The sequence below is a fragment of the Brachypodium distachyon genome, chromosome 3 (genome assembly GCF_000005505.3).
Source record: "Brachypodium distachyon strain Bd21 chromosome 3, Brachypodium_distachyon_v3.0, whole genome shotgun sequence".
NCBI lineage: Eukaryota > Viridiplantae > Streptophyta > Magnoliopsida > Poales > Poaceae > Brachypodium > Brachypodium distachyon.
The window spans coordinates 42,399,456-42,414,546 of record NC_016133.3 but is presented as its reverse complement, the minus strand read 5'-3'; the positions used below and the strand labels follow the sequence as shown (position 1 = coordinate 42,414,546).

General features: G+C 45.2%; 3 protein-coding genes across 4 annotated transcripts; 1 reads left to right on the top strand and 2 right to left on the bottom strand.

Annotated features, from left to right (window-relative positions):
- Positions 1 to 4,228: 4,228 nt before the first annotated feature.
- LOC100846929 (RNA pseudouridine synthase 3, mitochondrial) lies at positions 4,229 to 7,575 on the top strand. 2 transcript variants are annotated; one of them, XM_003572350.4, is made up of 8 exons: positions 4,229 to 4,570; positions 4,938 to 5,009; positions 5,111 to 5,269; positions 5,580 to 5,708; positions 5,795 to 5,911; positions 6,017 to 6,118; positions 6,506 to 6,664; positions 6,945 to 7,575. In XM_003572350.4, exons 1-8 carry the CDS (start codon positions 4,244 to 4,246, stop codon positions 7,317 to 7,319), a joined length of 1,440 nt encoding a protein of 479 aa, XP_003572398.1. In that variant the 5' UTR covers positions 4,229 to 4,243; the 3' UTR covers positions 7,320 to 7,575. The 2 variants fall into 2 exon arrangements, with proteins under 2 accessions (XP_003572398.1, XP_024317017.1); XM_024461249.1 differs by having other exon boundaries at positions 4,463 to 4,575.
- LOC104583735 (pentatricopeptide repeat-containing protein At3g42630) lies at positions 7,515 to 8,993 on the bottom strand. Its single transcript, XM_010237012.3, has one exon. The coding sequence runs from the start codon at positions 8,836 to 8,838 to the stop codon at positions 7,633 to 7,635; it is 1,206 nt and encodes a 401-aa protein (XP_010235314.1). The 5' UTR covers positions 8,839 to 8,993; the 3' UTR covers positions 7,515 to 7,632.
- Positions 8,994 to 9,231: 238 nt separating this feature from the next.
- On the bottom strand, positions 9,232 to 14,570 carry LOC100831358 (oligouridylate-binding protein 1). The gene is made up of 12 exons (XM_003574733.4): positions 14,176 to 14,570; positions 13,087 to 13,148; positions 12,657 to 12,759; positions 12,100 to 12,176; positions 11,949 to 12,010; positions 11,769 to 11,856; positions 11,582 to 11,657; positions 10,662 to 10,692; positions 10,432 to 10,554; positions 10,176 to 10,267; positions 9,885 to 10,058; positions 9,232 to 9,794 (listed from the first exon to the last, which is right to left on the bottom strand). The coding sequence occupies exons 1-12, from the start codon at positions 14,347 to 14,349 to the stop codon at positions 9,498 to 9,500; spliced, it is 1,359 nt and encodes a 452-aa protein (XP_003574781.1). The 5' UTR covers positions 14,350 to 14,570; the 3' UTR covers positions 9,232 to 9,497.
- Between the last annotated feature and the right edge of the window lie 521 nt (positions 14,571 to 15,091).

Sequence of the window (15,091 nt, the reverse complement as noted above, 5' to 3'; positions counted from 1 at the left end):
GCCGACATGGCCGTCCCCGACGCGATCCTCTACTGCAACAAATCCAGGGTACGTGTACGTACGTAGCATGCTGGTTAACTAGTCTGAATACTCGCTCTCTTTCTAAATGGTTGTGCATTTAGTTTTGTACGTCTTGATCAGCGGATCAAATTAAATTTTTTCTAGGTTCAATTCGCTGACTTTATTATATAGAAAAATATATCAAGATTTTGCAACACCAAATTAGTTTTCATCGTATTTATTTGGTTTTTTAGATTTAATATGCTTTTGAATAGACCTAGGAAAAAAAAATATAAATGTACAATTATTTAGAAACAGAGAGAGCACGACCGATGATCAATCTCCTTTTTTTCCAGGGACAGAATTAATGTGTATCTGCCATGAATTAAGGAGGCAATTCGCAGCCGGTCATATCGATCATCTACGATCTTGTGTTGTTATACTGTGCCATCTCGACAGATAAAGTTCATTTCTCTCTCTTTATTTGGCGTTTGTTGTGTACATGTTTTTTCTCTCTCTCTTTTTGGCGTTTGCTGTGTATATATGCCTATTTTTCTTTCTTTGGCGTTTGTTGTACTCTTGTTGTGTATATGCCTTGGGTGGTTTTTGGTGCGTGCGTACGCGCGCGTGTGTGAGAGAGCTGAGAGATGGGGGAGAGAGAGTTACACAGTGTATAATGTATATTGCTAATTAACCTTAAGCTTGTAGAAAGAGAGACAGGAACGTTTTTCTAATTCTGTACAGGAGCCATATCCACCATACGACATTTTTGACGATGAAGGCAGGTGTTCTGGCGCCACCCCGATACAAAGGAGAGCAAAAGAATTGAAAAGCAACAAAAAAAAATATGATGCTGAGAATAACAGCTCGGTTGTACATACGCCTTTACTACGAACTCCTAGCTAACAATAACAAACTTCAATTCCAGTTTTCCTTCCATATATACGATTTTATGATGGGTACATACTTACTTTTGTGTTGTTCCAAGCACTTATGCACCAATATATTGCATAAAAAAACAAAAAAAAACATATATCGCTGGTCTCTAGATCTACTACCTCTCTATTGTATTTTAAAAACCGGTTTGAAGTAATTCAGGAATTATCTTAAATACATGTTCGAAGGCAGTTGTTTAATTGGAAACATGCATATGCATGCATGGTCAAAATTGTTGATACAATTATGAAACTATCTGCAGAATGTTTTGAAACCAATGGTATTGGTGAAGAAAACGAGTGACTGAAATAAAATTCATATTTCTAAGTTTATGGTCCCAGGTGTTGGTTATTAGGCCAACAATAAACTGAGTAGTTGCCATTTTAGAAGTTCTATATAACTTGCTCGACCTCTAAAGATGAGAATTTTCGGTCGATCGACTGAGAAACAACAAAAGTCCACGTATAAATAAGTTAAAACCGCAGTGAAGCTTCTTAACAAATAGTATCACTCCATTAATTCCAAGATATAAGTTATATCATAAGTTTTGTCTAAAGTCAGACTTATTTAAGTTCCGACCAAGTTCATACAACAAAGATTCAGCATCAACAATACCAAATAAAAACACTGTTTATCTGTAAGCGGTGATCAATCCGGGAAGGGAGTGAGAGTAAGTTTCTCAAGACCTTTTGTTTACAGTACATCGAGTTAATTTCTCAAGACTTAATTGGTTACGTGTGCGACAAATGTCGGGTCATTTGACGAGGAATCGATATGATGAATGTTGGGAAAGCGCGAGCCAATATGCTAAATGCATGCACATAACTACATTTCTGATCTTATTTGTCGTCTCCGTTACAGCTATAGCTACTGTACTTATCATGCATTTGCCGGAAGACTTTTCAGACCGGCCGGGCATTGCATTCTCCCCCTTTCCCAAATTCCCAAACATGCATGCCGACTAATTTGCATGCTAACGTAACAGATGCATGCAGCCAATTAACTGGACGGAGATCGACGGCTGATTGACACTCGTATATTCTCTAATCTCTAATGATAAACCCGGGCACCTGATCGATTAACGGTTTTGCTATTTCTTAAGCGACTGAGAAATAACAATTTCTTCTTAGTCGATGATAACAAATTTTGATTCAATCATTGAGACTCGTGTAATATTAATATAGGTCCGATGGATAAGAAAATCTTCGTTGAGTGGTTATGATTGTCGACCGAGAAATAATTATTTTTTAGTCGATCGAGAAACAGACACTCCCCTTTTTTCTTATTAAACCCGGGCACCTGATCGAGTTGATAATGATGGTGTACTGTGCTAGTCTCTTGTCATCTGTGATCAGTGTTGGTATGATCGGTGTTGGTAGTCAACCAAGGATGGTGATCAGTGTTGAGTTGACATGCTTGCTTGGACGCGGACGGGAACGTGATCCAGCCGACCGGACGGCGAAGAGGCCGGGCGTCCCTTTTCCCGGCTTCCGATTCCAAGCCAGGCGCGACAGATATATATATATATTTACTTTCGCCTTATCGTAAACAGAAGAACTGAGGGGAATATTTACCCAACACTACCACGTGAATGATGAGACCGATTGATCAGTCTAGGGCTATACCGGTCGGGCTATACCATCGCAAGCAGGCTTTATTGTCGCATCGAACAAATGTAATACTCCCTTCCAAATTCCGATTCATAAAAAGTGCCCTCTATTTATGGATCGAAGGGAGCATTTGACAAGTCTTATTGATACTAGCTAGTTTGGTGTTGTATATGTTTGCGTTTGAGTAAAATACACCACGAGTACATGAACTCGGCAGAAATGAACACTTTAGTTCACGAAGTCGAAAAGCGCACACTTAAACTTCTAAACTGGAACAACTGTGTCACTTTAGTCAAAAAAAAGAATCGGTGAGGCTTAAAGACACCACGTGGGCTCCACGCCGGCTTCAGCGACCCCTTCACCAGCGTCCTCTCGTCAAAATTGAGCGTTGTGGGCTTGATAGCAACCTTAGGCGAAGCAGTGATAGCAGCGGCGTGGTTCTCAGGGCCCCAGGATCCCCGTCTGGGCGCGGCCGCGCCTTGTCCCTCGCGGACGGCTCGAGCATGGTGATTTTGCAAAAAATAAAATGTCCTAAGAAAATCGAGTAAATCGAACAGTACCCCGCGGTCCTGGCCGAAGCCGACGTGGAACACGTGGCGTGTTTAAGCCTCGCCGAACCGTTTTTGACTAAAGTGACACAACAGTCCCAGTTTAGGGGTTTAAGTGTGTGTTTTCCGAGTTCGTGAACTAAATTGTTCATTTTTGTCGAATTCATGGACTAGTGGTGTATTTTATTCTTTGCGTTTTATCCAAGTTGACTTATGAAAAAAAAACTAAATGTATAGACGAATCACCCGCTAAAAAGATGTATAAACGATTCGGAAGGAATTAATAGAGTACAACTTTTGACTGGTTTTTATTATCGTAAAGATAACGGAATGAATAGTTCAACACGCAGGGGTGGCTAAGAGTACTACCGATAGATGTTCAAGACATGTCACAGCTTCATGTATATTGCTACACTAATGGATGCAATTCAAGCTATCTCACAAGCTTCTCCACATAGTGGAACACGGGAGTTCATTTTTTTTCATCCATTGGATGCCATGGGAATCAACAAATTACCTTTTATGAAATTTAAAATATATCTTCAGGTCAAATACTAGTGGTTTGCAGGAAACTTTTGCTACATATAGCGCTATTCAAGCAGACTCATGCATGCTTTAGCGATCACAAGCATCATTTCCGCTGGACTGCAAATTCCTCAGTGCTTTATTTTTTTTTAACAAATAATGAGTTCTCAAGCATCATTGCCGAAGGAGAAGCCGGGGCCACTGGAGCATCATGCGGAACTTAGAAGGTTTCATCTCCTACACGGAAGCACTCAAGCAAATGATGTGAAATCTATAAAATTAAGAGGGGAAGCAATAGAAATGCCCACAAAGAAGCACATGATGCATATAGAATGGTTCCTGAGAGCTCTTGCATCTTTGCTTGCCCTTCTGTAAACCACTCTTCAGGCTCTCTTACCCAACCAAGGCTGCTTTGTGTAATTTGGATGTGAGCTCTAGTATGAACAAAGTCATGTGTTTACAAAAAAAAAAATTCGAAATGTCAGGGCATCGCTGGGCCGTATACAGGGCCCATATCTCGTCCGAGACTGATGATAGGCCCAGGTACGAAGAGCTGCGGCCTGCGGGCGTGCGTGGGATAGGGCTTGTGGCCGGCCAGTAGTCCACTACGGCTCTCGTACGACGATGCTGCGCCGCCGCCTGAGGCCGTGGCCGTGGCCGGCGGTGAGACGGCGGCTGTCGCGGCTGGCCCCGCCGGCGCCCGCGGCGGCGGCCCCGGTGGTGCGCGTGGAGAGCGGCAGCAACGTGGCCCGCCTCGGCGCGCCCAAGCCCGGGCCGAGGCCGCGGCAGCTGCTCTCCTTGCCGCCGTTCCCCGCCGGGGCCGACCCGCTCCCCGGGAGGAAGACGGCGGCGGCGGAGGCCTCTAGGCGCGTGTCGGCGGTGAGCTGGGTGAAGCACTGCTTCGCCGACGTGCCGCAGGAGGTCGTGCAGGCGCACTTCAACAAGAGGCAGGTATGGTATGACCTTGTTACCTGTTGCAAATTTTACAGTGGCTTTGTTCAGTTAGTGTAAACATGCTAGAAGGAATGCGTTTGAATTGCTTGTTCCAAGTGTGGTGAAACTGCAAATGTGCCAATTTAGATTCTTCTTTCATGCTTAGACAACTACATTTGCAGCAGGACTGATAACAGCGTGATGAATTCAGTTAATGATCCTATATTACGAGTGTCTTCTCTGATGATTCATTTACTTCGCGGACGATTTGCCGCGTTGAGAAGTTTCTTGGTTTTGCATCTCTCAGTTCACTACTACTTCACGCTACATTTAGGCTCCCTTGTTTTACCCAAGATGAAGCGAGCTGCTATATGTTATTGTTCAGGTTTTCGCCGAGTGCTCGGATCAGGAAGTTTCGGCGGTGAGCATTCGGAGCCAGGAGCATCATTTGAAAAAGGTATCTAATGAAAACACTTCATTCTGTATTTTTTGTTTGTTCTTTTAGTGAACTGTTACTGTAATGTGAATGAAGTGAATATGCTCAGCAGTTTATTGTAGATCAAGCATTCTGAGGTGATGGAGCCTGGCATGAGAATTCATCTTCCTGTGTCTGTTGCCGAGGCCGAGATAAAGAAGCGGTATGAGACCATTCCTGCTGCGACGTTGCATCCAAATAAAGATGAGATTGAGTACCTGAAAAGGCTTGTCATCTACAAGGTGATATTTGTTAAATGTTTGTATTGCCGTTTTCTGTTTTGTAATGAAAACTATCCTTGCACAATTGTCTAAATCCTCTGACCCTGTCTTGTCAGTAGTGCATTAACCAAACTTGCAACATACAGTGTATTCTGATATGCATAAATCAAATATCTATCTACATTTTATATTACTTGCACAATACAATAAAAATGTCAGTTGTGAGTAACTTATTTGTTTCATCAAAGGTGTCACCTGGGTATCATTTCAATGTTTCATCCAGAGTTTGGTTATTTAAACTTTCTAGTTTGCTGAAATTTCTAAATGATAGGACTCTGCCATACTTGTGCTTAACAAGCCCCCAAAAGTGCCCATGAAGGGGCACTTACCAGTACATAACAGTATGGATGTACTTGCAGCAGCAGCCCTGTCATATGGAAATGAAGATGGTCCAAAATTGGTAAGATCATTTCTCTTTGTTTCGGGACACCATGTATAACCTTAAACGCCCTCTGAAGATTTTCTTCCTATGGCTTGTGAGTGCAGGTCCATCGACTGGACAGAGATACTAGTGGTTTGCTGTTGATGGGGAGAACAAAAGAAAGCTTCACTCGATTGCACTGGCTCTTCACTAGTGTAAAATTAGCAAGAACAGCTTCACCGGTAAACATATGTTCATGATTTTTGCGACTTAACAAGTGGGGTTCAGTTGACTCTATTTTCCGATAACGGCCTGCTGGTGTCTTATATTGTTGATGGATCTTGTAGATATGGAATTCTGCCTGTGAATCATACTTGCAGAGGTACTGGGCATTGGTCATCGGGACTCCTAAAGAGAGTGAAGGGGTTATATCTGCTCCTCTCACAAAGGTATTTTCTCTTGCATGTATTTTCCTTTAAGGAAAACATGAGGTTATTAGGAAATTCTGCTACCAGGGTATCCTTTACTGTTCTATGTTACATCATCCTGTACTAATACAAAGCTCAGAAGTTCAGCTTCCAATCATTTACTTAAACCATCGCTGCATCTAGATGACACGGTCACACCGTCATCTTTAGCACTCATCAACTATGGTAGCTCATCAACCACCGCAATTGGGCTCCTCAGAAGTCAGAAAACATACTCGCAGTTGGTGCATTATTTCCACGAATTGAAACGAGTTCATTCATAGATAATGTCATACTCATATGTTGCAAAGGTGCATTTGGTTCATAGCCACTTCGTCACCTGTCCTGATTTCTCTCTCACCGAACTAGGTACTTCTTGATGATGGGAAAGCTGAGAGGGTCATTCTGGCGCATCCCTCTGGCATAGATGGCGCACAAGAAGCTGTAACTGAGTATCGAGTGATGGGTCCAACCATCAATGGGTGCTCTTGGATTGAGTTATGCCCGTTGACAGGCCGAAAGCATCAGGTACTCTCATAAATTAAATCTTGCTGGTAAACACGATCCTGTTAAATGTAGTACTCCCTCCGTTCCTAAATACTTGTCGCTGTTTTTGTCCAAGTTTGCACTAAAACAGCGACAAGTATTTAAGAACGGAGGGAGTATGATGTTAACATACTTGATAGTATGGTTATGCTGTACATGATGTCTCATAGGGAGAATGTATAGTCACGTATCTTGCGTTTTTTATAACTGATGATTTTGTTGAACTGAAATTATCGGTCTCACTATTCTGACCCCTCTGCAGCTCCGGGTGCACTGTGCAGAAGCCTTGGGCACTCCCATCGTCGGAGATTACAAATACGGGTGGTTCGTGCACCAAAGGTGGAAGCAGAATCCACAGCCAGATTTTGAGCCGTTCACCGGGGAACAGTACAAGCTGAGGCGGCCTGAAGGCCTGGAGGTTCAGAAGGGCAGCGTTCTGTCTAAAGTCCCTTTGCTGCACCTGCATTGCCGGGAGATGGTGGTCCCGAACATCGCGAAGTTCCTGAGCAACACCGGTGATTGGCACGACGATGGCACTCCATGGTCCAAGGAGAAGCCCAATCTCCTGAGGTTCATCGCTCCGATGCCCGCACACATGAAAATTAGCTGGAATATCATGTCTTCCTACCTGGTGTGATCATGTCATTCCGGCTCTAAGCTGAATTTTTAGCTCCTCTAAGCTCACCGACTTGTCAGGCCCCATGTCCACATGTCAGTGACACATGGCGCGTCCTTATTCTGAAACTTAGATCAAAGGAGTTTTATGTAGGTTTTGTTTGTGAGTGTAGTGTAGATTTGTAGCAGCAATCATCTCAGAATCAGGGACAAACAGTTGACGTGAATTCTGTAATCTTTCTTACGAAGAGAATACAAATTGATCAGTGTTGTTGTCATCTTGCAAAATCGTAACATACACACTGGCTAGTGGCTACACTTCACTGGTAATTTGATCAGTAGTTCCAGAAGATTTGGTTCTTCCTGTGCTGCTTCCTCAGGTAGACGTCGAGCAAGCTGTAGTACGTCCACCGCCGCCGCTTCCCGCCGGCGCAGGCCGCCTCCATCACCGCCTCGGAGCTCGCGTGGAACCCTCCCTTGCCGAACGCCTCGAACACGATGCCGTCCGTGGCGACGGCAGGCTCATCGCCGGCGCCGGTGCCGAGCCGCCGGAACGCGAAGGGGATGTTTCGCGCGAGGCGGCGCTCGAGGTAGGCGTCGACGAAGCAGCCATGCGTGACGAGGTCCGGGGCGACGCCGTCGCGGCGCATGTGGTCGGCGGCGAGGTGGAGGTCCCAGAACATGCACATCTTGGAGAAGGCGGCGGCGCGGACGTTGAAGGTGGTGAGGTCGGGGCGGAACCCGGCGGCGAGCATCTCGAGGAATCCCCGCTGCAGCGACTTCATCTTGAAGTTGGCGGCGAAGGAGAGCAGGTAGAGGTTCCACAGCAGGTTCCCGGCGTCCCGGCGGCGGAGCAGCCCGGCGCCGGAGACGAACTCGCCGAGCCTGTAGTACTTGCGCTGCGAGATGTATGCCGACGCCACGGCGCGGATGGCGGCGACGGAGATGAGGGTGCCCGAGCGGCGGAGGCGGCCCACCGCGGCCTCCATCTGCGGGAGGGTGCCGAAGGCCGCGTAGTGCTGGACGAAGGCGTTGCCGGTGGCGGAGTCGATGCCGCCGGGGAAGCGGGAGGCCATCTCCCGCACGGCGGACTCCATTAGGGCTAGCTCGCCCGCGGCGCCGAGGGAGGAGACGGAGAGCGAGTAGATGTCCCGCGCGGCGGAGGAAGGGAGGCGCGCGGAGAGCTCCCGCGCGGCGAGGAGGACCTCGTCGGGATGGCCGAGACGCGCGTAGGCTGGGAGGAGACGCGGCGCCGCGGCGGCGAGGGAGGGGGCCGCGGAGCTGAGCAGGAGTTGTGCCCAGATCGACTGCGCCCCCGCCATGTCGCCGGCCTCTGCAAGAGCCACCATGAGGTCCGCCGCCGCCGCCGCTGGGTCGGCGGTTGTTGGACGGGCCACGGCGCGCCGCCGGAGAGTGAGGAGGCGGACCGCCGGACATGAGGAGGACGGGAAGGCCAGCCGGGTGTGGTGGTGGTCTCCCGAGAGGAGGAGAGGAGGACGGGCGGTGGAAGGCAGCGGCCGTGGAGGAAGCAGAGAATCCATCTCATCTCATCACACGGCGGCGGCAGCGTTCCTTGCTGAACGGCGAAAGAGGATAAGGGAAGAGCTGCTGGATGTCACGAGGAAGACGATTCACTGGAAGCGGAAATAGCAGCTCTACCATTCATTAAGCAAAGTATATCGATGTAGTTTACCAAGGCATTGTTCTCAGCTTCAATTTCGTTTGCTCATTGCATTTAGCATCTGAGACAGCAAACCACATGATGACCGTAGAACAGCTTCTGAACATCCATCCAACAAAAATGGGCAGTCCCAACAAAAAAAACAAGAGATAATTAACCAGCCTTAGCCGAACCCAACACCCGAAGATAGATCCTCACGGGGGGTGCCAACAAGAGAGCATTACAATTAATCAATCGCAACAGAGCACATATGTTACTCTGTTAACATGGGCTACTACTTGAACGAAATCAGAAAAAGACAATGGTCAATAAGAGTACACAGTAATATGCCAAGACAATGAAAAACACAATCCCGCGACAAAGAAGAAGAAAACCTCTCTCACGCAAATAGTACACGAAACAGAAGACAAAAAAGAGAATAGGAACCCGAGAGATCGAGAGAAGGTCAGGCTTGGCTTCAAGCAAAGCTGAAGAACACTACAAACGCCTTCCATCCTCTTTTAGACCCTCTCCTATGGACTAGTTGTAGTACATAAGCTGCTGCGCCGACGACTGGTTCGGGTAGCCGTCGTAGAGGGCCTGGGAGCCAGCAGCAAGAAGCCCTGCGGATACCTGGCCCGCCAGACCGTGCCCGCCAGCAGCAATCTGCCCCGCTGCGGCCTGGCTTAAGGCGAGCTGCCTCTGGTAAGCCAGGAGCTCGGCTGCTGTGAAGCCTTGCGGCACACCCGCCATTGCTACGGGTTGGTAAGCAGGGCCCGGAGGTGGCAGCGGCTTAGAAGATGTCCCGGGCGGAGTTGGTTTGTTGCCCCATGAGCACTACACAAGATAACAGGGAGAAATATATCATGAAATTGAAATGAACAATTTGAGGAAAAAGAACAAGACAGAAATTGTGTTGGAAGTTACCTTTATTGGCTTGCCACGGATGACCAATCCATTGGCCATCTGAATCGCTAGTGCTGCCTCACCATGGGTATTGTACCTTACAAATCCAAACCCTTTATCCTGTTGAACACGAACTTCCTCGATTGCCCCAACACCTAAGTTATAGAAGTGGCGGTGAAGCTCATCTCGATTGACCTGACCAGTTAAACAAAAGATAGACTTACAGGTGTCCTAATATTTTCATCTGACAGGAAGAAAAAAAACAGATAGATAACTTCATAACAGATTGCGATAGCAGAAATTTGGTTTTACCTCATGCCCAAGGTTGCCTACATACACCGTAGTGAAATCAGGGTTGTTCTCCGGATTCTCTTTACTTCCTGTTTCCTGGTTTCCCTCCATTGCTGCAGAAAAGGTTTGAAAAAACGGCATAATCAGCAGCCACTTTATTGGCTCAGATCATTGTTACTGAAAATATGGCAACGTAATTCCTGCCATGACATTGGTTGGCCTGAACAAAGACATGAATGAAAAAAAAATATCATCATTAAATTGTTAGAGACATAACCTGCATTACTGGAACTACCGTTCGTCAGTACAACTGCATTATGGTTGTCGGTTTCTTGTTTTTCTTCTGCATTAGTCTTTGTTGCCCAGTTGCACCTTATTTGTCTGCTGCCAAGCCATTTACCTGTTGCAACACATTAGTTTGCAAGACTCGGAAAAATGCTACATAAGAATATCAGCAGAAAATGAAAAATAGTAATAATTAATTGTAAGCTCCAGCAGAAAATTTACCAGTCATTTCAGTTATAGCAGTTTCAGCTTCCTGCACCAAGAAATAGCATAGTATTGAGCGACAATATAAAGAAAACACTAGTTCTAGTTTGTAAGTGCAGGACTGATTGAAATACCAGTCTCCAGTTCTCAAACAAAAAGTTCTTGATGCTCTAATGAGTTTACTAAAGGAAACTTCAGTTGATCATCAAACTTCATGTCCATGCTATACTAAATGCAAAATAGACACTACATTTCGAATTTTGCCTATGGATGACCAAAGGAGCTAGACAGATTTTAATACTCCCTCTGACCGGAATTACTTGTCGAATTATTACATGTATCTAGACACTTTTTACACATAGATACATCCGTATTTGGGCAAATTTGAGATAAGTAATACCGGTCGGAGGGAGTACATTGGAAAGTAACTTGAATAATATAGGAGAACAAAAGTAGCATAACAAAATTGTTTGCCAAAGGAGAATTAATTAAACAATAAATACAGTTTAAACTAAAGAGTTACGGGTAACACAAGGCAAGAACAATTCATCGAGTTAAACTATAGAAACAGTGCCGATGGCTCTAAAACAACTCCAACAATGCAAAATCAGTATCAAATAGATCAGACATAAGAATATTAGGTAGAAAACAGTGTGTTCTTAGACTCATGTGATCAAAATGGTAAAACTTAGGTTAGGTGTTTTAGGCATAATAGCATAAGGCAAGTAGAGTAGGATAGTTTCAGTTTCTTCTTCTCTCTTCTTTTAGTCATTCTTAGCTTTCGGTGTTTTGAGTTTTCATTTGGAGGTTCTAAACCTGGCGCCTTCTTGGCGTTCTTCTAATACAAAATGACACACGTTTCGATGCACATTCGAGAGGAAAAAAAAGGGTAAAACTACTGCAAAATGCAAAAGAGAAATGGTCTGAGCTGTTTATACCTGTTGATTGCGAAAGGAGACAAAGCCGTAACCTCTGGAGCGTCCAGTTTTATTGTCCCACATCACTCGAGCATCACTGATCATAAATGAAAAATAAATAACTGAGAAGCTAGACAAAAACATAAGTGATAAAAAGGAGGAAAATGATACTCCTGTGTTAACATATTACAAGGAACTAAGGACTTACGAACAAGAAGTATATACTGAGAAACAGGCATAAAGAGTTGCGTCATTCACTTCAGAACTTAAATCACCAACAAAAATATGGAAATGTCCTGGAATAATTCAATGGGCACGGTTAACCAAACAAGGGTTAAATTATAAAATGAAAGAAAAAATAATGAAGGTTTTTCAAATAATATATTACCAGATGTATCCTCCCGCTGTGTGCTTGCATATGCCCAGTTCACCTTGATTGCTTGGCCATATCTGAGTGAAGTGTTTCATAACGAACGGCATTAGTGGTTAATTCAGGAGTCTGAAAACTGTCTTGTTGAAATTAGTTAAACACCACATACATGTGACGTCCATGAAGGCTCATGATTGCAAGAGCCGCTGACCTCCGATCATAGTAGTCAACAAACCCAAAGGAAGACTGTCAGAAGACAAGAGATAATTCTTGTCAAACAGATTAAGATGGATTACTAACAGCAGGCTTTTGCCAATTTAGCGACATATTCGGTAAAATACCAAAAACAAATGAAAAAGCTTCGCATCTCGATGCATTTATAGAAAAGGATTATATGTACACACCTAAGACTAGGCAAAGTCCACCCATACACATGCTACAAGACAATGCTCACCCTGGGCATGGCATAGTCCAAACCAGACGCCCCCACCCATCCAAAAAAAATTACTAGCATAAAAGTGCAATAGCATGTCCACGGCAAGTAGCATACATGGCAGCTATGGGATAAGTTACATTAAGAATGTTGGAATATTAAGACATCGGTGCTGTCTAATTTTCATTAAACCTATGGGTCAGCAAATGTGGTGCATGCTAATTTAAATGTAAAAAAATCGTTTCTTATGTAACTTGGCCAGTATCACTCAACATTAGGGTGTAGAAGTGCACCTTCTCTTTCCTGATGAGCTTGCATCTTTCCACAGGGCCAGAGCTCTGGAAAACTTCTATCAGAAGGCTCTCAGTGACATTAGGATGTACGTTTCCCACATACCTAGTTGGCACAACGTGGTGAATCAAAGTCAGATCCAAAAATCGAGATAGATTCCAAACGACCGTACTTATATGATGTACTAATAATTGTAGAATAGAAAATTTAGCACCAAACTCAAGGTAACCTGTGCATGCTCTAAATTTTAACACCTTTGTTTCATTGTGGAATTCCACATTGATTTTAAAATTAAACTTTGTTACATTGTGGGATTCCACATTATTTTGGAACTAAAACACAATTGCATAACTAAAAGGGAAAAGAGAAAAGAAAGCTATAAATCACATATGGATGGGGGTGAAAACAGAAAACAACACCAAAAGCACTCACACACTGCGACATGTGGATGGATCAAACCCAGGTGGGAGATTGCCATTTGAAACAGGCTCCATCTGCAAAATGTAAAATGTAAAAAATAAAAAGAAGATACACACTGATGCCAAAACAAATTGAGGAGCACATCAAAATAAATAACATATATAAATGATAAATTTGAACTAAAATATAACAGGAACGAAAATTCAGTTCTCCAAAGTCATGTTTTATGCCACACAAACTATAAAGCGATGTAAAAACATCCAAACACTACTCCCTCACTATGTTTGTCTGTCTGCTAAACGTACGCGCTTTGCAAATGCAACACTACTGGTGCATTCTTTGAGCAACTTGTGAACAACAATCAATACACCATGAATAGGCTAATACAATTACCTAGATGTACGCAAATGGAGACATAAGTAATAGTTGTTCTAAGGAGTACAGACACAGAGAGCAATTTAATTTAAAACATGTTATTGATTATGCAGTAAGAATGCAGAGCTAACCAAGGAAGCAAGGGGCAACCTAAGAAGAGTCCAAACTTAAAGCAAACAACAATATTCCAGGTCCATACCAAAAATCGGCATGCAGTCCAGCTATCCCATGCGCATACGAGTAAGAGATGTGAAACATGCTGAACTGATATCGACAAGGAGCATAGGAAAACAAAAACCACAAGACAAGTAAACGCAATGAAGCCCTTTAATTCTTGTCTTCCGTGTCCAATAACATCCAATCATCTCCCTCTACCAAAGTCAATGTGCTCTGAATCCTAACAACAATGGAGCAATGTTCCAACCAACTGGAACACAACAAGGCATGCGTCACCATGCAAATGCATGACTATACAGGAACAAAGTTGCTCAATTCTACAGAAGAAAAAAACTCCAGTTATCAAGCCCAATACTCGCTGCTAACTAGCAAGATACACCTAGCCAACATACATCTAACCGACGGAACATAACAACAACCTTAGAAGAAAGAGGGAAATGCACCAAGCAAACAGCAATCCCCTGCCCTTGCGAGCAGATCGGCGTGCATTGCCGCATCCCAGTGTACGCACAAACAGACAGATCAGGAAGCGAGGGAACAGAGGGCGACCTGAGTCATGGCCGCCGCGGCGGCGGCCGCGAGGACGCCCGACTGGTACTGCTGCTGCTGCAACGCCTGCTGCATCAGGAGGGCCTGCTGCTGTTGTTGCTGCTGCTGCTGCTGGCGGAGCCTCTGCTGCTGCTGCTGCTGCTGTTGCTGCTGGCTCCCGCCGGCGCCGTTCATCTCCGAACCGGATCGAAACCCCGGGCGACCGAGGACCCCTCCCCCACGCGGACCGATCGAGGCGGCGGATCGGCGGATTGGATCCGACAGATCGAGAGATTCGGGGGCGAATTCCTCGCGGGGATCGAGGCAGGGGAACGCAGGAAGAGGAGGAAGGTGAGATTTCCTCTCTCTCCTCTCTCTGTTTTTCTCCTCCTCGTCGGGCACAGGCAAGGTTCCAATGGAGATTAGGGAGGGGTAGTTTGGGGATTTTACGCACCCCGGGTAGCAGATGACGTGCTGGCCCCCGTGTGGCTCCCCTTTCCCGAGGCTCACTGACAGGCGGGCCAGCTGCCCCTGGCTTCAACAGCTTGCTACGATTTGGGGCAGTTTCGAATTCAAGCAAGGAAATGATAATGGTTGGTGATACCCATTTTGCCCAAATGTCAAACAAAATGTGGACCCTCCGATCACGCTTCAAGATTCGTATGGTTTCGTCCGCTAGGGTTTACCCTGCAACAAACGTGGAGCGGTGGCGACGTGGAAAACCAAAACAATTGTATTGTGGCAGTGGCGGCGGCACATCGGTTACCCTGGTTTATAAAGATTTGAAGAGTAAATCTGAACCCTTCAATCATGCGTCAAGTTTTGTTGCCTCCGTCCACTAGAGTTTGCCTTGGTATGACATTTTAGTTTGCCGAAGTAGCGTCCACGGCGTGAGAAACCAAACATTTCTATTGGCACAAAGTGGAAGCACATTGTA

Excerpts from the sequence above, each read along its gene's own strand:
- LOC100831358 (XM_003574733.4), bottom strand. The coding sequence starts at position 14,349 with ATGAACGGCGCCGGCGGGAGCCAGCAGCAACAGCAGCAGCAGCAGCAG. Across the intron at positions 12,760-13,086 it reads CCATCCACATGTCGCAGTGT|GTATGTGGGAAACGTACATC; the intron begins GTGAGTGCTTTT and ends TGTGCCAACTAG. Across the intron at positions 12,177-12,656 it reads AGCTCATCAGGAAAGAGAAG|TCTTCCTTTGGGTTTGTTGA; the intron begins GTGCACTTCTAC and ends GTCTTCTGACAG.
- LOC100846929 (XM_003572350.4), top strand. The coding sequence starts at position 4,244 with ATGCTGCGCCGCCGCCTGAGGCCGTGGCCGTGGCCGGCGGTGAGACGG. Across the intron at positions 5,270-5,579 it reads AAAGGCTTGTCATCTACAAG|GACTCTGCCATACTTGTGCT; the intron begins GTGATATTTGTT and ends TCTAAATGATAG. Across the intron at positions 5,709-5,794 it reads ATGAAGATGGTCCAAAATTG|GTCCATCGACTGGACAGAGA; the intron begins GTAAGATCATTT and ends TTGTGAGTGCAG.
- LOC104583735 (XM_010237012.3), bottom strand. The coding sequence starts at position 8,838 with ATGGATTCTCTGCTTCCTCCACGGCCGCTGCCTTCCACCGCCCGTCCT.